Below are 25,020 nucleotides of genomic sequence, written 5' to 3'. Positions count from 1 at the left end.
CCTACCTGCTAGATAGATGATAACTTGCTAATTAGCGACGGTTTGACTGCTGGAACGTGCACAGCTAAGTAAATGGGGGCATTTTTATTCACAGTTATGCAAACTGCCACTTCAGAGAGGAAGAGGGCTTGAACTCTAGCGCCACCTATTGGAAGTACTAATGCTGCAAGTCATTATCAACCCATTAATGAGCCTTAATCCAAGAAAAAAGCAAAAATTAACCTATACCCTACAGCAAGTAAATAGTACTATTACATGTAAAAAACATAGTGTACTTAGTTAATGCTATTTTAATAAAAAAACTATATAAGCCATCCCACTGCGACAAGGTGCACCCATTGCTACAGTCCCGCTTAGGGTCACCTTGTCGCGGTGGGATAGTTTTTATGCTTTTTTAATCAAAATAGCGTGAACTAAATACCCTATGTTATTTACATGTACTAGTACAATTTATTTGCTATAGGGTAAATGCTCATTTTTGTTTTTTTTCTTGGGTTTTGGTTGTGAAATGGCCACTGTGTGAACGTGCTCTTACACTTTGCACATATACCAGCTTATAGTTCTGCTCCTTTTTTTGGTTTTGAGCCTTGCCACATGACTTGGGATGAAAGCTAGACAAGAATTTCAGTTTGCAGACACATGTTTTTGAGGTGTTGTCCCTCCTCAGTGCAAAGCATGAGATCTGATTTGGCTGGTTGAGAGACCTATGACTGAGGTTTAAGGGGTAACCTTATCCCCAACTAGACCCTTTTATTGCCGTTACAAAATGGTGCAGCAGGTCAGATATCCATCTTGCTCCATTCACTCTCTATGGGACTGCTGGGGAAAAAAGGAGCGCAGTGCTTGGCAGGCCCACAGGGAATGAATGGGAGGGGTGGTCGAGCATGCGCAGTCTATAGGGGATAAAAGTGCCCCATTCTGCTGATTGATGTGGGTCCTAGGAATTCGGATGTCTATCGTGCTCCATTCATTCCCTATGGTGCTACAGGAAAAAGTGGAGCTCAGCAGCCCCATAGGGAATGAATGGAGCGGTGGTTGAGCGTGCGCACCGCCGCTCCATTCTAATCGGGATAAAAATGTCCCGTTGGGCCGATCAGTGTGGGTCCAAGCATTCGGACCTCTGCCAGTCAACAAGTTATCACCTATCCTGCAGATAGATAACTTATTTAAGTCTGGGGGATTGGATCAGTCATAATCTACAATAATTGTCTGCCATACTCCGATTTACATGCCGTACCTGCCAGTTAGCTTCGATGTGTAACCTGTGCTGGCGTTGACCAACTTTTGTCCTTTTCTTTGTGCAATCGCAGCTCAACAACACTGAAAAACCGCAAGATCGAAAAAAGCCAAACGCAACGTACGATTCTTCCAACAGGAGTCCGTGTGACAAGAAGCCGTCCATCACGCCAGTACCACCCCCTGGTATGCATTATACATCAGAGACGATGCCACAGGCGTTACCGCCATGTCTGTATCTCGTGTTATTTATAATCCTTGCACCCCATAGGTATTGGCATTAATGACACCCAATTTATTCGTTTTCAGCTGGAAATAGCAAATGTAACCTGCTTGGGGGCAACCAAATCCCATCAGGGAGAACAAATCAGCCATGTTAAATGTTTTGTAAGTTGATTCAATGAGATAAGTGGTGGCGGATCTATCTGTCAGCTCCACTACTTAATAGGAATTAATACATTCTGCTGAGCAAAACGCGTACAGTACAGTGTGTTACTGGAGAAATCAGGGACGATTACTGCTGACAGCTAGACCGGCAGCTGCCTGATGTCTGTGGACAGCTGCAAGGGACAGCGAGGTCAGCATTACATTATTTCATCATTTGTAACAGTCTGAGAATATTAGACAAGCAACGTGGTAAAAAGCCTTGTTTCTTCCATAAAGTCACATTGCACAGATGTATTCAAATATGTATATAAATCAATATAAGCTACTGGTTGTATTATAAGGATAGTGTCACGCAAGGTGTGGGAAAGACTAAGTGCAACACGAAGGGAAGAGTGGGAGGAAGCCCAAACACTAGGGAAAGGGGGAGTGGAGACCCCTAGGCAGGAGATCGCTGAGCAGAACCCTAAACCCTGTATGACCCCAAACCCTGTATATCCCTAGAGCTTGGCACTAGATAGGGAGAGGAGTGGGTGAGCACTGGTCAGGCCCCAGTACAAACTAAAGACAACAAGGTAGACAAACAAAGGGGAACAACTTGGCTTGAGCAGACACCAGAGGAGTAACACCAACTGTCCTTCAAGGGTATCCGAGAAGAAGCCAGCCAACAGCTAGTGCTCCAAGCCTGCACAAAGCTACATAGAAGTATCACCGGCGATTGCCTGGAGAAAACTGAGGGTTTTTAACTCCCATGCAAGGGAGTGTCAATCAGCAGCAGGAGGGAGGTAGCCACTGGGTCTTAAAGGAAGAAGAATTAAGAAGGTGTCTGCAATGCCAAGCACAGTGACCTTCTACAGCCAGATCCAGAGTGACTGTCTATTACACCTGACACACCTGTCACAGATAGTTACTGGTTGGGCTCTGCGGCTGCCTCCCGATGTCCTCTTGGACATTTGCTCCCGATAAAAAAAAAAATTCAATAGTTCATCTATGAAGCCTGCAAAATTAGTTGGAACAAGAAAGCATTTGCTGACTGCATAGAAATGTTATATGTCTAAAAATAATAATAACTTGCTAATTGCAACAACTAATTATAAGGCCAGAAAGATCCTGAGTGTATCAAAAGTACCAGGTTCAAAAGCAAGGATTTTAAAGGGGGTGGGAAGGAGGGATAAAAGTGCATCACGGGCCCATGCAAAGACAGCAAAAGTCCGGTGCCCCTGCTTAACCCTAATATTCTTTGAAGTTTGAGATGATTTCATTATACAAAGTGGACATGTCGCCAGTTTAAAAGTGTTCAGTTTTTGCTCTTTTTTTATTCCCTCTGTTCCCCTGAGTATTATATTTTTGAAACTTTTTAAATCCACCATATGGTTCCAGGCATATGGGCCTTTTTATTTTGATGGTGTTTACAAAAAAGCGTGGCTTACAAAGTGATAATACAGAGGAGCCTAAAGAAACGCCCCCGAGGATCCTGTGAGACACCCCCTTAGTGAAGACCATCAAAAAGTATCAATAAAGAAAAAGACCCATATCTCTAGAACTATACGGCAGATTTAAAAAAAAAAAAACTAAACAAAAAAAAACTAAGCACTCAAAGGAACAGCAGGAATAAAATCAGAGCAAAAACTGTCCACTTTTAACCTGGTGACAGGTTCTCTTTAAATGGGGTATGCTGAAGAATTCCAGCGCCGTTAGACGAGTAGATAATTGGTAATCGATAACGCTCATTCCTGATTGTCCCCTCATTTATCATCGGATGATCAGATAGTTTATGCCAGCAAAATTTAGATTGTAGGATTCTGTATGGGGACAGAACGATCGTATTAATCGTATTAGCGATCATTCTGTCGCCAGTAAACAAGTGCCGAACTACGTGTTACAGAGTCAATCTGTACTCGTTGAGGTGCACTGATGGCCTGAAATCGACACATCTAAATGCACTTTAAAAGTTGCCCTATATGTGTTTTTGTTACGCCCAACGGTGGCGCACAGGGATTTGTGGACCCACTGTGCCACAGGGCTGGGTATGCCTAGGTAGGGGCATAGCTAAGCGGCTACCTGGCGTTCACTGGAGCTCCTGGTGGTGGAGACACTGGGTTGCAGGTGGCCACCAGGTACCACTCCTAAGCAGATCTCGGTACTGCAGCTGCTGACCACAGGGGTCTTGTTGCCTGACACATACTCGGGCTGCATTCAGACTAATAGGTTGAGGTTCACTGCAGAATGGTTACTGACATGGTGACTCAGATGGGTACTTCAGAGATGGGTTGTAGCAGTCCGGATACTTGGATAGGGAAACGTTCAGACTCTCAGGTCTTATATACTGATTCTGGGAATGGCCGCACGTGGACCGGGGGACCTAACAACTCTCTAGTAGGGGAAACTACATACTAATGAATGTTGTCGCTACACTGACTCCCTAAGGGGCAGGGAGTCTTTGATACAAAATGCCTCCCAGCTATTGGCTGGGAGCCATCTTGCAGATGTACTCATTTTGGTAAATGCCTCCCAGCTACAAGCTGAGGGCAATTACTATATGCGTGCCTGCACCTTTAAGAGCAGGGGAGCATGCGCGCGCGCGCGCACTAGGCGCGCTGCCGGGAGTTGTGGCTCGCACTGTAGCAGAGTACAGGGACCACACCGAGGGTCGGGGCGGTGAGTATGCCAGCGTCCCTGCATGGAGGGGGAAGGTGACACCATGCAGGGGAACCGGCCCTAGTGTTACAGTTTTCAAAATTTAATTCATACAGCTTACTAATATATTTTGATTATGAAAGGTCCCTCGATGTGCCACCTACAGCTCCAGCACCGCCACTTCAGCTTTGCTCACCCTTCTGTTTCATTGACATGCTTGAAAGCGGCTGTCTTTTTTTAGATCTATATATTTAGAATAAATCTCTGTTTTCCCTCAGCTCAGCAACGAGATGACCTGATTGCAAGTGTTCTAACAGGTAATGGACTGCGTGCAGTCATTTCTTGCTGGTGCTCTCATGTCAGGAAGGCTTTATTAAGGCTTTATGGAGGATTTGTTACGGAAGTTGCCTTTTGCTCTTAGATGTGAAAGCTCCGTCCTTAGAGGAGCTGAAGTTACAGAAAAGCTTTGTGAAGCTGCTGTGCCGACAGTACCAAGAATTGCGCCACATGCACCGTAAACACCTGCGCAAGGTGTCATCCCTCTGCAAGGAGCAGAACAGCAGGTTCATCCAGCTCCAAAGCATCCGCAAGAAGTTTGGGAAGAGCCCTAAATCTGGACAAGAGTAAGTGGGGATGATTATGCATTGTTCTTGAGGATAATTTCTTGGACCGATTGTTTGCCTCGGTTTGTTGTGTTGTGGTGCCAATCCGACTCCATTAACTACATGTTCCCCTTTTCACTTTGTAACTGTAGTTCATTGCCGGAGCAGGAGGAGCAGCAGAAGAAGCTGATGGATCTGCAAGGAGAGCAGCAGAAACGTCTTGTGGAGCTCAGAGAACTGCAGCACGAGCAGGGGAGGAAGATCAAACACATCCACCTTCAACAGGTGCATCATTCCCCCACCCCCAACCCCCAAAATATTCTGATCTCACCGAGACACTCAGGGGTCCAACAAAGATGTTTCTTTACTCCCTACTTGCAGGCTATGCAGAAGCTACAAGATGTCGCCCAAGGCTCTCATACCGCCCAGCTCAAGAAGTTAAAAGAAATTAGTGAGAAGTGAGTGCTGCTGTTATCCCCGGAAATGAACAGAGAGATTCGTAAATTTGAGAATAGATCATGGAAGCACCTTAAGGGGTCTTCTAGTTTGGAGAAATTCTTCTTACATCAGGGGCCCTTAAACAGTTACAGATCACAGGAGCTCATATAGCTGACAATCATTACCCACATTTTCAGGGGAACCACTGTGTAAATGCTCAATTTCCTTGCAGAAAAATAAAGAATTACACGGCACCCATTGCTGTCTGGTACACCAGCGGCTATTCAGTGCTGTCAGCTGGTTTTGATAACTAATTATTGGGGACCCCCTCTTTAAGCTTCAGGTACTCAAACACTGCGTAATATAAGGGGTGTCTGACGTGGATGGCTCTTTAAAGGGGTTGTCAACGTTCTCTTTATTTGATCAAATACATTTAGAAATAGATTTTGTGGCAGTAGTATAAAGGCATTAGGCCAGGTTCACATGGGCGTATAAAAACTCAATCCAGTCACGTCCGCAAATAGCAGATATGCCTGGCTCCATATGCTTGAACTCGTGTGATGGCCAATAGCAATCCTTCATCAGGCGGACACAAGGTCCACAAATCAACGAATCCAACACTACTGAAATCCTTGCACCACTCCTGGGAATCCCTGCGTCACTTGTGGGAATCCCTGCGTCCCTCGTGGGAGTCCCTGCGTCCCTCGTGGGAGTCCCTGCGCCGCTCGTGGGAGTCCCTGCGCCGCTCCTGGGAATACATGCGCCACCCCTATAGGTCCGAGTTTCTTGATAACAACTATCCACCTACTCGTACTGATTACATCTGTGGCTCCATATGCTCGTTTGTACAGCAGATGGGTGCATGCGTTGCCTGCTATTGGCGTGCAGTAGTTTGGTCCATAACACGAACCGGACTAGTACATCTTGCGTTTTTTTGTTTTTTTTCACACGGCCATAGTACTTTTGGCTAATTTCCGGTGAGGTCAGGGGTCACTGCACTTTACACACTTCCTACCATCCAAGTCTATACAGTATATTACAACTAATAACTAGGTTCTGATGAAGATGCCAAAACGCGTTGCATGGACTTTATACCTCTAAATTTAGGACATACTCAAAAGTATAAAAATATGTTACTTATCCTGCTGGAACCACTATGTTGTCCATCTGGACCTTCCCAACCAGACCCACCCAAGGCTCAGTTTAAGTAGCTGAAACTGAACTTGAAATACTTTATATATTAGTAAGCGCCGCAGAATCACGTCTCCAATACATCCACTAAAATCAAGCGTTCCAAAAAAAACATACGAGACCACCCAAAGGGTCAATTCGAAATTGAAATAGTGCAAGTCTGTGACCATTGGGGGAGAGGAGTGGTCTGATGTTAGACACTGGAAAGAAAAATCAATAATGAAGCATCTAAATTATATTTATCCATATATTTCCTTCTAGAGAGAAGAAGGAACTGCAGAAGATCCTGGACAGAAAGAGACATAACAGCATCACGAAGGTGAAGACGTTAGACCGGCACAAGAAGGAAGGGTCAGTAAGGTCCACGTCTTCCTCTATCTTATGTCTGTTCTACCTTCCTTGTTACTTTTTCCCCCGCATTTATCACATCGTATTTTTCCTGCAGAGAAATGACGGAGATCAACAGACGTCACATCAACGAGTCGGTGAACTTCATACGCAGTGTAAGTGACCATGGAGTTGGCTGTCGAGAATCTGTGAATAAACCTGTATAAAGAGAGTAGGATACATGAAGCTGCTGCGCCTCTCTGGGGTCTGAACAGTTCAGCCCGGCTTGGAATGACCACTATAGATTTAAAGGGCTGTTCCCATCTCTATGATCCTATCCAAATATAAAGTAGGTGAAATAATAATAATATTATCAAATACCTCCAATTAGAAATGTAGTATAGTTCTTCTGATTCGCTATGTCACTTACCCCATGTGCAGGGCATTGCAGTAGCTTAGGTATCCGTGGTTACAACCACTAACCATCATTATATGAGTGGTAATACCCATGGATACCTAAGCTGCTGCAATGCCCTGCACGTAGAGTAAGCAACATAGCGAATCAGAAGAACTATACTATATTCTAATTTTGTTATTACACCTACTACATATTGGGATAGGATCTTGGAGATGGGAATACCCCTTTAATGACTCCTATTGCTCTAAATATAAAGTGACGACGTAATTCGGGACTAGGGACAGCTGCTGATTTTCAGGCTGGTCTTGAGTGTTCACACTATCACTATGTTGCTGACTTTTGCGGCGGTATTACTAATGGTCGCCTCGCAGGCTCACATCAATTAAAATTGCTATCATTACTTACAGCTTATCTGCATTTGTTAATTGGAGTGGGGACTGCCGGGCAGCTTGCATGGACATATCTAGTAAGCATATCATTGCAAGGCATGAAAATATATGGTAGGGGATTCCTAGCTGCCTGGCAACAGAGAGATAAAAAAAATGATATGCAGTGTGTATTAGGCCAAATAATTGGAGTCTGTTGTTTTAAAGGGGTACTCTGGGGAGGTTAAAAAAAAAATAAAAGTATTCACATTAACACAACTTCAAAAACTACAAAGCCTCATATCCATAGTGACGTTTGCAATGGTGAGGTTATTGCTATTCAGAACTACTTACTGTGACGGGGATGCGGAGTGACCCTTCCCGTCCCCCTTCTAGAATGGTAAATCAAGGGACATGGTCTGGATATTAATGCAAGCCAGCCCCCTGATAACAGCTCCTTCCCTGCAGACACAGATCAGGGGGCTGGTTTGCTCATTGTGCTTTTATGCAAGCCTGCCCCCTGACCAAACACTCCTTTGTGCTTTGCTTTCATCCCCCCTTCCTCTCCCTCCTATAATCTATGCCTGCTGCTAATGCACAGCTTCTCTTTAACAATTATAACTTCCCTTCACGCTCCTGGACATGTCACAAAGAAGCTATGAAGATGCAGGCTGTGAGCGAGTGCTGAACAGGCAATGACAGGAAAGGGACAACTGTGCCAGGGGAGGCAATTGACTCTGATACTTCTAATGTGTACTGACAAGTGTCGATCAGCCATCATCTGCCTCTGCTCCATGACACATGACTGTACACATTACGCACTGTCATGGCTTGTTCAGTACTCAATTACAGCCTGCATCTGCATAGCTTCTATGTGACATGTCCAGGAGCATGGAGGGAAGCTATCACTACTTTAAAAAAAAGTTGTGAATTAGTATTTCATATGTGTGGAAAATTTTCTCTAGCCAACATTAGACAGTGGTTGGGAAATTACAATAATTTTATCAGGACGCAATGACTGTGAGTAAAATTACACAATAAGGACAAAGTTTTGGGCCAATTCCACATTACACCTACAGGAACTTGTATGACCTTCCATTCTAAAGCCATAGATATTAACATGGATTCGGTCCCTTTGCGGCTATAACCGCTTCTACTCTTCTGGGAAGGTTTTCTATAAGATTTGGTGTCAGTGGGAATTTTTGCCCTGTCATTCAGAAGAGCATTTGTGAGGTCAGACACTGATATTGGAGGTGAAGGCCGGGCTCACAATCTCTATTCTAGTTCATTTCAAAGATGTTGGATGGGATTGAGGTCGGGGCTCTGTGCGCCAGTCATTTTTTTTCCCACACCAAACTCCCCCATTCATTTCTTCATGGACCTTGTGCACTAAGCACAATCATGGGGAAGAGAAAAGAGCCTTCCCCAAACTGTTCCCTCAAAGTTGGAAAATATAATTTATCCAAAATGTGTTGTTTCTTCTGCTATAGAGTCCAGTGGTGTATTTACACCACTCCATCTGACTCTCGGCATTGTGCTTGGTGATGTAAGGCTGCATCCAGCTTCTCGGCCATGAAGATCCCGGCGGGGGCGCAGTGTTTGTGCTGATGTTAATACCAGAGGTCTGGACTCTGTAGTTATGGGGTCATCAGAGTTGGGGTGACTTTTCTGCCTCTGCTCCTTAGCACTCGGTGACCCCTCTCTGTAACATTATGGGGTCTCCACTTCATGGCTGAGTTGCTGTGATTCTTTCCTCTTCCCAATAATATCACTCACAGATGATGGGGGAAGATTTTGGAAAAAGAAATGTCATGAACGGACTTGTTACCCCGGTGGCTCCGGGATCACGCTGATATCAGTGAGCGCTTTACCACCAGCCCTACACCGTGGTGGGGGGCCGTATGTTATACACCGTGGTGAGGGGTCGGATGTTACACACCATGGTGGGGGGCCGTATGTTATACACCGTGGTGGGGGGTCTGATGTTCTACACCGTGGTGGGGGGTCGGATGTTATACACCATGGTGGGGGGGCCGTATGTTATACACCGTGGTGGGGGGTCGGATGTTATACACCGTGGTAGGGGGCCGTATGTTATACACCGTGGTGGGGGGCCGTATGTTATACACCGTGGTGGGGGGCCGTATGTTATACACCGTGGTGGGGGGTCAGATGTTATACACCGTGGTGGGGAGTCGGATGTTATACACCGTGGTGGGGGGTCGGATGTTATACACCGTGGTGGGGGGCCATATTTTATACACCGTGGTGGGGGGTCGGATGTTATACACCGTGGTGGGGGGCCATATGTTATACACCGTGGTGGGGGGTCGGATGTTATACACCGTGGTGAGGGGTCGGATGTTATACACTAGGGGCAATGTGACTGAATGAAAAACCTGAATTCACCGGTTAAGACGTGTATCCCAATACTTTTGTCCATATAGTGTTAATGGTTAAAATCTGGGAAAGTGGTGCTGTTACCCTTATCCCAAACACGGTTGCAGATGTAGGGTCCTGAGAACATATCTCACTAGCCGATAGCGGAGGATCACAAATGTAAGTGTATTATAACATCAGGAATTGATTCCAGCCATGATTAATAGGAGCCGGCAAGTAACGAGTGTTTTACTGCAATAAAGGAATATCTCTAGGCTGGCGGTAGCATTCAGTACGGCGGCGCCATGTAACACTGTGTAGAAATGTTTGTTAGATCAGACTCCTTTGCTGCCAGACGTCTTTACAAATGTCCTTTTCTTGCAGTTAGAAGAAGCACAAAACAAGCGTCTAGAAAAGTTGCTTGCTGCTCACCAAGAGACGCTGCAGAGGATAAAGGATGAGGAACCAAAGGTCAGTAGCGGGCCATCCAGAACAGCGGGCAGGCAGCGTCCCCTCCTCTATTCGTCCCCGGTCTTCTAATCCCTCGTCTGTCTGTTTCCTAGTTGATGGCACAGCTGGAAGAAGAATGCCAAGCGGAGTTACGTCAGCTCCCTCAAGAAGTGCGAAGATACCTGCAAGACGAAGGAGGCAGCAAGGGTGGAAGCGGCTCCGAACCCCCTTCTTCCACGCAGAGTACCCCTCCTTCTATCACAAGGACCTGGGGGTCAGATCTTCTCGAAGAGGATTGTTTACCAACCCCAGAGGACTCAGACGATGAAGCTACTCGACTCTGACCCCCAAACGTCTAGAACTTTGCAGTACTTTTATATATTATATATATGTATACAGATGATCACCCCTTTTTTTTTAAAAAAAAAAAAAAAAAAAAAAGAAGAAGAATTTATATTCACTAATATAGTATTCTCAGATTTTATGACGACTATGTTATTAATGGAGACCAAACTGACATCAATGGACCCGTATAAAACACAATACGACATCTACGGATAAATTCACCTTTACATTATGAATGGCCATAATCCTCCTGGAAAGAATTTATTATATAGAGTCACAGATTTTATCAGAAGCAGATGATGCGTGAGTGCCCGTGAATGACACTGTTTGTGCATTACTGTGTGTGAGTGTGTGCATCACATTGTGTGCTGTATGATGTGTACATGGAGAGCGCGAGTCCGGCACAGTCTTATGCCATTTTATGTATTTTTTACACACATTTTATTTCTCTATTAAAATGGTCAGAAATCAACTTGTGTTACTCTTGTGGTATTAAAGAGCTCTATCACATTGGTTCTGTAGGCGTTCAGAAGGCAACCGCCTTGGCACAAGCCACTCTTGATATAAACCCTTTAACCTCTATATTGGTATCTGAACTGTGCTGCGTGAGCAACCAGATTGAATCTGAAGATTAGTCGCTAACTAGCAGAGCTGAAAAGAGTAACCGAAAGAAGTCGGTGGTGTAAGATGGCCGCCAGACAGGTCCTTGAGGGGAGATATGTATCATCGAGGTTTGTAGCTTCGGTGATGTAAACCTGGGAAAGCATGCTCCAGCACACGGCTTTGGGCAGGAGGGGGGGGGTATATAAGATGGCCGCCGGACAGATCCTTGAGGTGAGATATGTATCATCGAGGTTGGTAGCTTTGGTGATGTAAACCTGGGAAAGCATGCTCCAGCACATGTGGTGCTGAGAGTGTTAATAGGGCCCACCAGGGCCGGGTTTACGAGCAGTCATAAGAGATGGTAGGGAATGGCTGCTCACATATCCCCACCCCAGGGCGTGGTTTTGTAAATAAAATGGAGACCAAGTTTCTCATTCAGTGTCTGTGGCTGGAGGTGTGGAGACCACCAGTGTGTTTGTGCTAAAGGACACTGACCGTGAGCAGGCAAACCCGCGCCACTGTATGGACTGTTTTATTTTCTGTTTTGTTACTCTGTGCCAGACAAGGCTGTGTTTTGTTTACTTCTAAAGTGCAGTTGATGAAGTTACAATAAACCTGCCTTGGACATCTTTATGAAACCGCTTCCTGTGCCTACCTCAAAAGCAGCTGAGTGAGTACCAAACTCTTTCAGGGGTCAAACCATAGAACTAGAAAATGGCAGTCGGTCAAAATCCAGGACAGGCAAATTTGTGATCAAAACCATAGAATGATTAGAAAATGGCAGAATCGGAGTTCAAAAGGCAAAGTCAGTCAGAATCCAGGACAGCCAAATCTGAGGTCAAAACCAGAGCAAGGTTAATCCAGAAGAGTAGTCAAATGAGAGCCAGATGTATCAATTTCTATTTTTTATTCACCCAATAGATTTTATTTTTTAGCAGCCTGCAATCTCCAGAACATGTTATTGGCCAATGCGTGGAATTTTGATATCCCTTGCATCGAATACTAAAATGACTTCTGATACGAATAATAATAATTATTTTTTTTTGCTGCAGTAGTATCTTACCAAACAATCCTAATTAAATCTTTGGTCCAGGGCTGCAGAATATTTTCTGGTCACATCATTTAATCATAGTGACCGCTCAGGGCCATGACTATGGCTGCAACAAGAAAAAGCGCCAGTAAAATAGATGTGATGCAGGGTTGAATTCTCAATTTGTGTAGATCTGGTGGACAGAGGTTTTGCTCCATAGGATATTCTAAATAGTTTTGGAAATGTAGCTGTGCCCTCCGTGTCAGCGCGAAGTGGCAGCTCATTTATCACGGAGATAAATGATCTTTGTGATTTGATCAGGTCACGCTGCATTCACAGTTCTGTGCCTGTAACGGCTGCACCTCCTCGCTGTGATTATTATGGGCTCGTTATGGCAGAAGTATTAGGATATTAGGAAGTATGTGAGGGGTGAATATAGAGGTCAGCATGGACAAGTGCAATGAAGAGGATATTGACAAAAGTGACTAGAGGGACATAGTGCGATGCCATAAGCATGTGGACAGCAAAGCCTTTGTGTTCACATCTCATTCCCAGACCTTGCACAGAGCAGCGGAAAAGCCAGCTGGATACTTGGTTGCAAAGGGTTAAAATCCGCAGCATAAATTGTCATGCTATGGATATCAATTTCCGAAGCGTGCGGAAAAGATTTCAGAAAATGTCATCCACATTTCGAGTACAAATAGTTTTCCACCGGCACATCCGCGGCAAAAAATCTAGTGTGCATCCTGCCAATGGGAATGTATAAGCAGAAAGGGGGTAACATGGCCGATTTACACACAAAAAATCCCCCCCTCCTATAAAAGAAAATCCACCAACCCAACAATCCTCGCTAAACCAGTATGGAAATTGAGCTCTCGTACTTCCTAAGTGTTTTCAGCAGGCTCCTTATCATCAGAGGCGGAATTACCGCACCTCTATATGCCACTTATAACACAGACTCCACCAATCACAACAGGCGATGTCACAGCTGACCTCCCTCCCTCTCTATGCACACGCACATTAGATGCTTTTAATACAAAGGGTCGCAGTTCAAGCATTGTGGCTAATGTGCACGTGTTGTTTTTCTGAAAGAACAGGAAATTAGAGTCTAAAAAAAAAGCACCATGGCCGGTATGCTTTTACAAGCATTATCATCACTGTCCCCATGTCTAATTTTTTATTTCAGCAGCAGAAGGGAAGGAAGGGAGACACAGATCCATTACTAGTGGGTAGGCGGAGCCCCATAGGATAGTTCACCTCAGATTTATAAAAAGTGATGACCGGCCCCTCCAGCTTAGGCTCCTCCTACTCCCATGATTCTCCAGTCTAAAATTTGAGGTCGCAGAGGATAGTCGCTGCCTTTGCAGCTCCTCAGAAGATTTTTTATTTTTTATCCACGGAGGCCTGGACCCCCCGTGGTCTAGAGGTCTCAGGGGGTCTCGGTGCTGCTGGGACCCCCACCCCTCCCCTGGTGAATCTGCGTACCCCTTAAGGAGGTCCCCGCAGAACCCTGCCGGCCCCGGGGGATACAGGGTGCTTCCTGGCGGAGACGCACACCGCGCCTGTGGGGACCCTGCGTGCTCCGCCGTGGGGGAAGCTAAGGGCCACCGCGCCACACATCCCTGGGGGTCCCTGTGGCGCTCAGCTGGGTAAGTGCTCATCATGTGTGAGTGCTTCAGCGGCTGCTGCGGTTAAGTTTTTTCAATGCAGTGACTGCTGTTTTTTTATCCGCAGGTGGAATCCCTGCAGTGAGGCGAGCGGAGAACGGAGAAGCCGCGCGCTTTTTTGAACGGCGGCGGGGGGCGTGGCCTCGCGTCTCGGCTGCCTGTCTTTCGCGGGCAGGAAGCGCTGGAGCGGTTCCTGCCCCTCCTCTTCCAGCTTCTTCTCGCGCGGTGGCCATCGCCTCTCTCCCTCCTTCCGGACCGGTCCGCTTCTTCCAGACCAGGAAGAGCAGTCACCGCGGCCAGCTGGGTGAGTCGCTTCTGTCTTTAAGGCAGAAGGTTCCTCTCTCGCCTCCGCAGTGCGGGGCACCTCTCTGCAGCCCAGTAAGGTAGTCAGACTGTGTTGTACCTGCCGCGGTTACCTCTCATGAGGTATTTCTGGGACTCGCACACCTCTTCTCTCCTAAAAGCAGAGGTTGTTCCGTAGTCGGCAGCATTAACCCCTGTCGGGCAGCTGAGGTAGCTTTCTCTTCTAAGAGGAGCTTTACTCCTTCAGCGCTTGGTTTCTTTTGTGAAGAACAGGCTGTGGTACGGGATCACACTGTCCTAGTTACTGACCACACTTTTAAGGGGTTATTCGGCCTTACAGATACTGCGTGAGGGCTCGCTCCATTGATAGCCTGTCTGGCCTTCTAGGTCATTGGGTATCAGCTAAGTCCTTACTGACTTCTCGTGGCAAGAAGCGCCACAGGCCAGTACTGTCCCCTCCGCGCAGCGAGACGGAGGCCTCAGATCCGACAAGCTCTGCTGGGGAGATCTCCAATTCTGACAAAGAGGGGCCGCGTGGATGCCTTTATTGGGGCTATGAGAGAGGCGTTACAGATGCCTGATGAGGTATCGAGCCGCCCTGGTAAGTCGGCCCGGCTGTTTCAGGAGTCGCGTCGGACTCTGTCAACACTGCCATCGCTCGATGAGCTTAACGAGGCGGTGGAGAAAGAACGCCTGTGTCCGGATAAGCGCTTTCAGGGGACTCGGCTTTTTGATGCACTGTATCCCTGTTCCACGGAGAAGATCGCTAATTGGGTTCCCTCTCCTGAGGTAGACGTACCTTTATCTCAGCTGAGCAAATCTTCGTTACTTCCTGTTAAAGGGAAGGCGAGTCTGCAGGATCCACTAGACAGAAGGACAGAGTTAGCGGCGAAATCCATCTACGAGGCCGCGGGTCAGGGGTTCCGAGCGTCTTTAGGAGCCATGTGTGCTGGTGAGACTTCTCTGCGGTGGTTGGATCAGCTACGGTCGGCGTGGCAAGATGGGACCCCGCTATCTGAGGTAGAAGGGCTCATCCAGTTGTTGGAAGAGGCGGCCCGTTATGGCAGAGACGCAGTTCTGGATTCTACTTCGGTTCTGTCCAGAGCGCAATCCTCGGCCGTCACAGTCAGAAGAGCACTGTGGCTTAAGCAGTGGACTGGAGACGCAGTATCCAAGCAAGGTTTGCTGAGTCTGGCGTACAAGGGTGGTCAGCTTTTTGGTTCTGACCTCACGGAGCTGATTGCTAAGGCCAAAGCAAAGGATACGGCTTTGCCGCAGCAGAGAGCAGCGGCGCCTACGTCTGGCAAGTCAAGTGCCGGTGGTGGTCGTCGGTCCTTTCGACCCAGGGGACGGTTCGGTCAGCCCCCTTGGGGATCGGGTCGTCCCTCGTCTTCCGGAAAGAAGACCTCTCAGAAAACCCGTACTCCCTGGAAACAGAGTTTCCGTCAAGACAAACGGGAAACTGACAAGAAGCCCGCTAAGGCGGACTGACGCCAGGTTCTCACCCGAGGGCTCTCGGGTGGGGGGTCGTCTGCTACAATTCGAGTCGACTTGGGCATCCCACGTATCGGACGCCTGGGTGACGCGGGTTATGTCAGCAGGCTATTTCATAGAGTTTCATTCTCGACCCCCGGACAGGTTTCGCCAGTCTCGCATCCCGTCTGAGCCCAAGCTGGCAGCTGCTCTGCTGCGGGAGGTCGATTCTCTTCTGCAGAATGGTGTAGTGGTTACGGTTCCGCCGGAGGACCAGGGAAGAGGGTTTTACTCCAACCTCTTTGTGGTCCCCAAAAAAGAGGACAAGTTTCGCCCCATTCTGGACCTCAAAGAATTGAATCTTCATGTCCGGACCCGGAAATTCCGCATGGAATCTCTTCGCTCTGTTGTGGCGGCCATGTCACAGTACGATTTTTTTGGTGTCAATCGACATCCGCGACGCCTATTTGCATGTCCCCATCGGAAGGGCCCACCAGCGCTTCCTGCGTTTTGCCATAGGTCAGGCCCATTACCAGTTTGTGGCCCTACCATTCTGGTTGGCCTCGGCGCCCAGAGTTTTTACGAAGATTCTGGCGCCACTTATGGCGATCCTTCGAAGGCAAGGGGTTACGATTCTCCCCTACCTGGACGACCTGTTGATAGTGTCGTCCACAGCGGAGGAGGCGGTGACAGCTTGCGATCTCTCCCTTCAGCACCTGGAGGACTTCAGGTGGCTGGTCAATTGGAAGAAGTCATCACTGGAGCCGTCACAGTCAATCCTGTTCCTGGGAATGCACTTCGACACGGTACGGGCAGTGGTGTCCCTGCCTCCAGACAAACAAGCGACCCTTCGTCACCATGTTCAAGCTATGAGATCGTCGTCGGCAATGTCCCTTCGAAGGTGTATGCGCCTTCTGGGTTTGATGGTGGCGACAATGGAGGCAGTACCGTTTGCTTAATTTCATTCCAGGGGTCTCCAAGATCTCATTCTGACCCGTTGGGATCGATCGCCGACCTCGCTGGATCGCAGTGTCATTATCTCCCGCAGGGTGCGAGAGTCTCTCGAATGGTGGTTACGTCCGGAGGTGTTATCCCTGGGAAAATCATTCCTCCTTCCGCGGTGGTCGGTCATAACCACCGATGCCAGCCTGACGGGCTGAGGGGGAGTTTGGAACGATCTCTGGATTCAGGGGGTCTGGTCGTCAGAAGAGTCCTCTCTGCCGATCAACATCCTGGAGTTGAGGGCGATTTTTCTCTGCCTCCGTCATTGGACGGTCCCTTTTGAGCGGTCTGCCAGTCCGAGTTCAGACGGACAATGCGACAGCGGTCGCGTATATCAACCATCAGGGCGGGACGAGGAGTTCCAGACTCATGATGGAGGTCTCTCGGATCATGGTATGGGCCGAGTCCAGGGTTCCAGCCATCTCCGCGATTCACATCCCAGGAGTGCGGAATATCACAGCGGACTTTCTCAGTCGCGAGCAAGTGGATCCCGGAGAATGGAGTCTTCATCCGGAAGTGTTTGCACTGCTGTGCTCCTGTTGGGGGACTCCCCAAGTGGATTTGATGGCATCCAGGCTGAACGCCAGGATTCCGACATTCATGTCCAGGTACAAGGACCCGGAGGCCGTGGTGGTAGATGCTCTAGTAGCCCCGTGGGACCAGTTCGAGCTGATCTACGTGTTTCCGCCGGTATCCTTACTGCCTCTGGTGATTTGGCGGATCAAACTCGAGCGAATTTCGGCAATTTTGGTGGCGCCAGATTGGCCAAGGAGGGCGTGGTTTTCAACGCTGGTGTCTCTTCTGGCAGCGCCTCCGTTTCCACTACCTCTTCGTCCGGACCTGTTAACCCAAGGTCCCATTCGTCATCCGGACCTGAAGTCTCTTTGTTTGACGGCGTGGCTCTTGAGACCGAAATCTTGACCCGTCGAGGGTTTCCAGCCGAGGTCATTTCCACCTTGCGAGCGGCCAGAGGTCCTGCTACGACTAGGGTTTATCACCAAACTTGGGAGGCCTTCTTTTCGTGGTGTTCTGAATCGTCAAGAAACCCGAGGATTTTTTCCATTCCCAACTTATTGGCTTTCCTGCAATATGGGTTGGACAAGGGTCTGGCAGTTAGTACCTTGCGGGGTCAGGTATCTGCTCTATCCTTGCTTTTTCGGAAGGCTATTGCCTTACGCAGGGATGTGCGTTCCTTTTTTCGCGGGGTAACTCGTCAGTTTCCGCCTCGGAAGACGTTTGTGGCTCCTTGGCGGCTCAATCTAGTCTTGGAGGCTCTTCAGCATGGGCCTTTTGAGCCTATGGATTCTGCTACGCTTTATTTGCTTTCTTGGAAGGTGGCCTTCCTGATAGCGGTCACCTCCTTGAGAAGGGTTTCTAAGTTGGCGGCACTTTCTTGCTCGCCCCCTTTTCTGGAATTCCATCCGGATCGCGTGGTGACTTTCTGCCTAAAGTGGCCTCACGTTTCCATGTCAATCAGGACATCGTGTTGCCTTTCCTCTGTCCAGAACCGAGGAATTCAAAGGAGCGGGCCTTGCACTCGTTGGATTTAGTACGGGCGTTAAAGTTCTATCTTGCGATCACGCAAGGGTTTCGGAAGTCGGACTCTCTTTTTGTGATTCCTTCTGGTCGTCGGCGTGGTCAGCGGGCTTCCAAAGACACTATAGCTCGGTGGATACGGTCGGCTATCTTAGAGGCGTACCAGCTCAAGGGCGAGCCTTGTCCGATTAAGGTTCGAGCTCACTCCACGAGAGCTGTGGGTTCGTCGTGGGCTTTTCGTCAAGGGGCCTCGGCAGCTCAGCTCTGCCGGGCGGCTACCTGGCGCTCCGTTTACACCTTTACAAAGTTTTATAAGGTGGACGTCAGTGCTTCCGCTGATGCGGCCTTGGGACGCAGGGTCCTGCAGGCGGCGGTGGTTTAGGATATCTCTTTAACTTGTGTTTAGCGCTGGTTGCGCGTTTATCTAAGTTGTTGGGGTGTTGGCGATTCTGCCACCGTTTCCCACCCTTGAGTTCTGGACTGCTTTGGGACGTCCCACTAGTAATGGATCTGTGTCTCCCTTCCTTCCCTTCTGCTGCTGAAAGATGGATTTTGGTAAGACCTTACCTGTAAAATCCTTTTCAGCGAAGGAAGGAAGGGAGACACAGCACCCTCCCAGGGCAGAAGTGTTTTATTGCTTTTCAGATGCGGCGCGACCCCTCTCTGATGGCGGTCATCTGGGCGGGGGTCGGCGCGCTAGGGCTCTGTTCCAGCATTGCCAGCTCATCGCAGTTGTCAGGTCCAGTAAGTAGTGCCTGGGACTGTGTGTTTTTTTGTTATATGCATAACCTGTTCTCTCGTTTTTCTGGTTTTTCAGAAGGTGTTGTGTTGTTCCGCTGGTGTTGTCTGCTCTTCCTTAGCTTGTGTACGGACTGAAGGACATGGGAGTAGGAGGGGCCGGTCGTCACTTTTTCTAATCAGAGGTGTTCTATCCTGTGGGGGTCCGCCTACCCACTAGTAATGGATCTGTGTCTCCCTTCCTTCCTTTGCTGAAAAGGATTTTACTGGTAAGGTCTTACCAAAATCCGTCTTTTTCATAAAGTTTGTGATAGGGGGAAAAAATATTGGCATTAATAATAATAAAAATAACAACATGAAAACTTAATGTAATTAATAGATAATTTTTTGATGATGGATTCCCTTTAAGCTTCATGGCTGGGTACTTGGTCTTGACCTGCTGTGCATATTCATGTGCTTTTGTTTGCTATGGGTATAATGTCTGCTCCTCCATGTGGATGCAGGCATATCATTGGTGCAACCTATGCACAGGGGCCCAAGAGGTCGGGGACCATTTCCTCCTCCAAAGCAGGTGGCATGGTGCATTATGAGGACCTATTGGACTGCAAGGACCCATACATTGTTCTTGCACAGGGGCCTCTTCTGTCTGTGTCCGCCGGCGGTGCTCAGACTCCGGCTGTGATATATAGTAAGGAAATCTTGGCTTCCTAGGCTATAACGTGCTCATGTAATCTCGGACTGTCCATGTTCACACAGTGTCTGTCTGTCATTATCTGGCCTGGACAAGCACTGACCCGCTCATTTACTGCCTCCGCCACGAGTGTTACTTCTTGGCACCGCGTGTTTCCTGGCTGATTGATGATACCGGTCCCTTCTAATGCCATCTGTAATGCCATTTATTGTATTTGGCTGTCATGTCTTATCTTTGCTGCCAATAAAAAATAAAAAAAAAGAACATATAAGTGACAAAAAGGCTGCCAGGACATGAAAGCCCGAAAGCGAGAAAATGGGTTAGTAGATTGTCAAAAGTAGATCAGGTCAGGATGTTAGTTGAAGAAAATAATAATAATTTACTATTCACGCAGGGGGTTTTGCAACACTTTGAAGAGGCATTAGCGGTGAACGAGGTACACAGGGAAATTCAGGCTTCACATCAGTGAGATGCTAATGTGCTGCTGTTAAGAGGGTCCTGAAATATATCTGCCAAATAAAGAAGTGGCCTCGTTTGTATGGAAAACGCTCTTGCACAAATGAGATTCTCGAAAAGGTGTTTATGGATGTGAGCGCTCGGCTAAGACTGCCAGCACCTTACACTGCACCTGTCCCATGCAAGTTATTGATCAAGGCAGACGGGGTCATGAGTTAACTCTTTAAGCACCAGCCTTATTTGGCCCTTAACACTTTGGCATCACAGCCAATTTTGGCCCTTATTACAGTTAATTTGTTTGTTTTTTTTTTAAAGCGAATCTGTCACCAGTTTTTTTGCTACCCCGTCTGAGAGCAGCATAATGTAGAGGCAGAGACCCTGATTCCAGTGATGTCGCTTACTGGGCTGCTTGCTACAGTTTTGATAAAATCACAGTTTTCTCTGCTGCAGATCTAGCAGTTCTCTTAATGCCCTGCCCATACCACTGATTGGCTGCTTTCTGCCTATGCACAGTGTACACAGAAAGCTGCCAATCAGTGGTGGGGCGTGCTTGGACTACCTGGCAGCAGGTTTACCAGTTCTCTAGTGATCTTTTCAAAACTACAGCAAGCAGCCTAGTAATTGACACATCACTGTAATCAGTGGCTCTGTCCCTACATTATGTTGCTCTCTGATTAGGTGGCCAAAATCTGGTGACAGATTTCCTTTCTCTTGTCTCGTTCCCGGAGCCATAATTTTTTTCTTTACGACAAAGTTTTGGGGAGGGGGGAGGGTATAATTTGTATTTTTCAGTGGAATCATACTAGTGTACATATAACCGATTGCCAAACTTTTATTAATTCTTTATGGGAAGGAATGTAAGCAAAACAGCGATTCTGCAGCTACTTTTTTGAGTTCAATGTCATGATATTCTCCATGCTGCACAAATAGTGTTGACTTTGCTCTTTGGGTCAGTAAAGTTATGTTGACACCAAATTTGTATGGTTTTATTTTTTGTTATTCTATAAAATAAATACACACTTGTAAAAAAGTAAAACACTTGTTTTGATACAATCACAATAACTTATTTATGTTTTTTAATGTCTTTTTTTAATACTCATTTGGGGATAGATAGATATATTATTACACTTTAAAATGTTTTTGTTTTTTTGCTTTTTTACAATAATTGTCCCACAGGTGGACTCAAATAGGAGATCCTTTGATCAGATTGAGAATACACTGCACTACTTATGTATTACGGTGTATTATATAACCTATCAGTATTTAACTGACCGGCAATCAGGCACCGCTCCCATTGCCATCGAATAAGCTAACGAATATAGCAGACACTAAGGCCATTTTTAATTACTATAGCAACAAGCTGGACTGTCTGCATCCCCACGATTGAACTGCGGGGGTGTTGTTGGGCTAACAGAGGGAGTGATCACCCTTTGTTAAACTTCTCACTTGCTGCTGTCACTTAAAAAAAATGTTTGGTCACCATATTTAAAAATCTACAGTGGATATGGAAAGTATTCAGACCCCTTTAAATTTTTCACTCTTTGTTTCATTGCAGCCATTTGGTAAATTCTAAAAAGTTCATTTTTTTTCTCATTAATGTACACACTGTACCCCATCTTGACTGAAAAAAAACAGAAATGTAAAAGTTTTTGCAAATTTATTAAAGAAAAACTGAAATATCACATGGTCATAAGTATTCAGACCCTTTGATCAGACACTCATATTTAAGTCACATGCTGTCCATTTCCTTGTGATCCACCTTGAGATGGTTCTACTTCTTCATTGGAGTCCAGCTGTGTTTAATTAAACTGATAGGACTTGATTTGTAAAGGCACACACCTGTCTATATAAGACCTCACAGCTCACAGTGCATGTCAGACCAAATGAGTCATGAGCTCAAAGGAACTGCCCAAGGAGCTCGGAGACGGAATTGTGGCAAGGCACAGACCTGGCCAAGGTTACAAAAAAATTTCTGCATTACTCAAGGTTCCTAAGAGCACAGTGGCCTCCATAATCCTTAAATGGAAGAAGTTTGGGACCACCAGAAGTCTTCCTAGACCTGGCCGTCCAGCCAAACTGAGTAATCGTGAGAGAAGAGCCTTGGTGAGAGAGGTAAAGAAGAACCCCAAGATCACTGTGGCTGAGCTCCAGAGATGCAGTAGGGAGATGGGAGAAAGTTCCACAAAGTCAACTATCACTGCAGCCCTCCACCAGTCGGGCCTTTATGGCAGAGTGGCCCGACGGAAGCCTCTCCTCAGTGCAAGACAAAAACACATGAAGGACTCCCAGACTATGAGAAATAAGATTCTCTGGTGTGATGAGACAAAGATAGAACTTTTTGGTGATAATTCTAAGCGGTATGTGTGGAGAAAACCAGGCACTGCTCATAATCTGCCCAATACAATCCCAACAGTGAAACATGGTGGTGGCAGCATCATGCTATGGGGGTGTTTTTCAGCTGCAGGGACAGGACGACTGGTTGCAATTGAAGGAAACATGAATGCTTCCAAGTACAGAGATATCCTGGATGAAAACCTCTTCCAGAGTGCTCTGGACCTCAGGCTTGGCCGAAGGTTCACCTTCCAACAAGACAATGACCCTAAGCACACAGCTAAAATAACAAAGGAGTGGCTTGAGAACAACTCTGTGACCATTCTTGACTGGACCACCCAGAGCCGTGACCTAAACCCAATTGAGCATCTCTGGAGAGACCTGAAAATGGCTGTTCACCAACGTTCACCATCCAACCTGACGGAACTGGAGAGGATCTGCAAGGAAGAATGGCAGACGATCCCCAAATCCAGGTGCGAAAAACTTGTTGCATCATTTCCAAGAAGACTCATGACTGTACTAGCTCAAAAGGGGGCTTCTACTCAATACTGAGCAAAGGGTCTGAATACTTATGATGATGTGATATTTCAGTTTTTCTTTTTTAATAAATTTGCGAAAATTTCTACATTTCTGTTTTTTTTCAGTCAAGATGGGGTGCAGCGTGTACTTTAATGAGAAAAAAAATGAACTTTTTAGAATTTACCAAATGGCTGCAATGAAACAAAGAGTGAAAAATTTAAAGTGGTCTGAATACTTTCCGTAGCCACCGTATACATTCATTTCTTAAGGGTATACTCTTAAAATAAGCAAGACTAGCCACTTTTTTGGCAAAATTACAAAAATTTGCTGGGATTGTATGCAAAAAATTGGGACAGTCCTGTCAAATTTAGGACTGTTGGCGGGGTATGGTCAATGTATGTCAATAGAGTGGTGTACATTGAAGGTAATTCAATGAAAATCAGTAGCAGACTTCCCGGCAGCCACTCAGTCTAATGGGTAAATCAGTATATTGTCTGGTTCCACAATCTATAAAATCCACGGCACTCCAAGGTAGTTTGCGGTGAATAGTCTTTATTCGCTGTGCATGCAACGCTCTAGTGTTCCAACCATATTAGGCTTTGCCTTCCTAATATCTCCACCTTTTGTGCACTAATTCTGGCACATTTGACGTAAATTAGTTGCATCATATGGACAATCCCTAACCCATTGCCTCATTAGGACTTGGATGTGTGATATCTGGAAAAGTTTCCACTCTGGCGGGTCCCGGCATTATATTTACTGCTAAACATTTAAAAATAAAAGATGAATCGCCACTTTTTCTCTGAGGTCCTTAGATGTTTTTTTCATTTAAAGTGGACCTGTCAACAGGTCAAAAGTGTCCAATTTTTGCTCTTATTTTATTTCCCCTGTTCCCGAGTATTCAATTTTTTGTTGTCTTTTTAATCCTCCTTATGCTTTCTAGCGATATGGGCTTTTTTATTTAATGGTGGTTTTTAAGGTCATTACCTAAAGGGGCGTGGCTCACATGATCCTCGGGGGCGTGTCTTGAGGCTGATCCGCCTGGGAGCAGCGCCTCCTTAGTAAAAATCATAAAAAGTAACACCAGATAAAAAGGCTCATATCTCTGGAATTGTATGGCAGATTGAAAAAAAAACAAAACAGAATACTCAGAGGAACAGTGGGAATAAAATAAGAGCAAAAATTGGACACTCTTAACTTGATAACCGATCCTCTTTAACTATTTATTTTCATCATGAGATACAGTAGCCCAGCAGATTTACAAGGAAACCCACCGATTACCCACTTTGACACCACACAACGACTTAATCAGCTCTGATCTGACATTTACTGCTACATCTATATTACCATGGTGTCAGTGTTTACCGCATTCTAGATTTTATTCTCGTAGCACAATGAATGTTTCTGTGGCACATGTAATGAATGATAAAGAGGAGGGGAGTGTGTTACTTTTCGGTCATCTGCTTTGGCCGCATTTGCCTTCGGGCAGGAATTTTTATCTAAACGAGGCAAAAAAAAAAATCTTAAAAGGAGGTGATGTCTGAGTATTCCTACATCTCTATTCTTAAACTCTGCTGAATTTTCACTTTCCAGCTGGGGTTAAATGATGTTCCCTGAAAGCCTGACGTTTCGACAGGACACATGATTGAGGCTCATATCTCCGATCAAAGCTGTGATACAGAGTTCTGTTCTGTAATGTTTCTGACCAGCAGTCCTGGGGGGTGGAGGGTAGATAAAATTGCCCCTTACCCAGAGATACACTGGTATTGATGACTTTATTTTATGAATGCATCAGCCTCTGATTTCGTGATTTGACAATATATGATGGCTGTTCACCACTATTGTGCACCTACTGCACGGAGGTGACACATGTTTAGTGGGCACCTCTGCGGATGATAA

General features: G+C 46.5%; 1 protein-coding gene across 2 annotated transcripts in view; it reads left to right on the top strand.

The window, feature by feature from the left end:
• PLCB3 (phospholipase C beta 3) overlaps window positions 1-10,885 on the top strand; it is a 93,632-nt gene extending 82,747 nt beyond the window's left edge. For both annotated transcript variants that reach the window (XM_073658513.1, XM_073658514.1), the window contains exons 25-33: window positions 1,311-1,422; window positions 4,536-4,574; window positions 4,679-4,880; window positions 5,012-5,144; window positions 5,241-5,317; window positions 6,750-6,839; window positions 6,934-6,991; window positions 10,362-10,448; window positions 10,541-10,885. In XM_073658513.1, coding sequence (XP_073514614.1) covers window positions 1,311-1,422; window positions 4,536-4,574; window positions 4,679-4,880; window positions 5,012-5,144; window positions 5,241-5,317; window positions 6,750-6,839; window positions 6,934-6,991; window positions 10,362-10,448; window positions 10,541-10,771 — 1,029 coding nt within the window. In that variant the 3' untranslated portion in view covers window positions 10,772-10,885. The remainder of the gene's footprint in view (window positions 1-1,310; window positions 1,423-4,535; window positions 4,575-4,678; window positions 4,881-5,011; window positions 5,145-5,240; window positions 5,318-6,749; window positions 6,840-6,933; window positions 6,992-10,361; window positions 10,449-10,540) is intronic.
• The last annotated feature ends 14,135 nt before the right edge of the window (window positions 10,886-25,020 follow it).

The sequence above is a fragment of the Phyllobates terribilis genome, unplaced genomic scaffold (genome assembly GCF_046119375.1).
Source record: "Phyllobates terribilis strain yellow unplaced genomic scaffold, ASM4611937v1 Scaffold_13__5_contigs__length_258822181, whole genome shotgun sequence".
Lineage (NCBI taxonomy): Eukaryota > Metazoa > Chordata > Amphibia > Anura > Dendrobatidae > Phyllobates > Phyllobates terribilis.
Note: the sequence above shows the minus strand (reverse complement) of the source record. Positions and strands in the feature narration are given on the sequence as shown.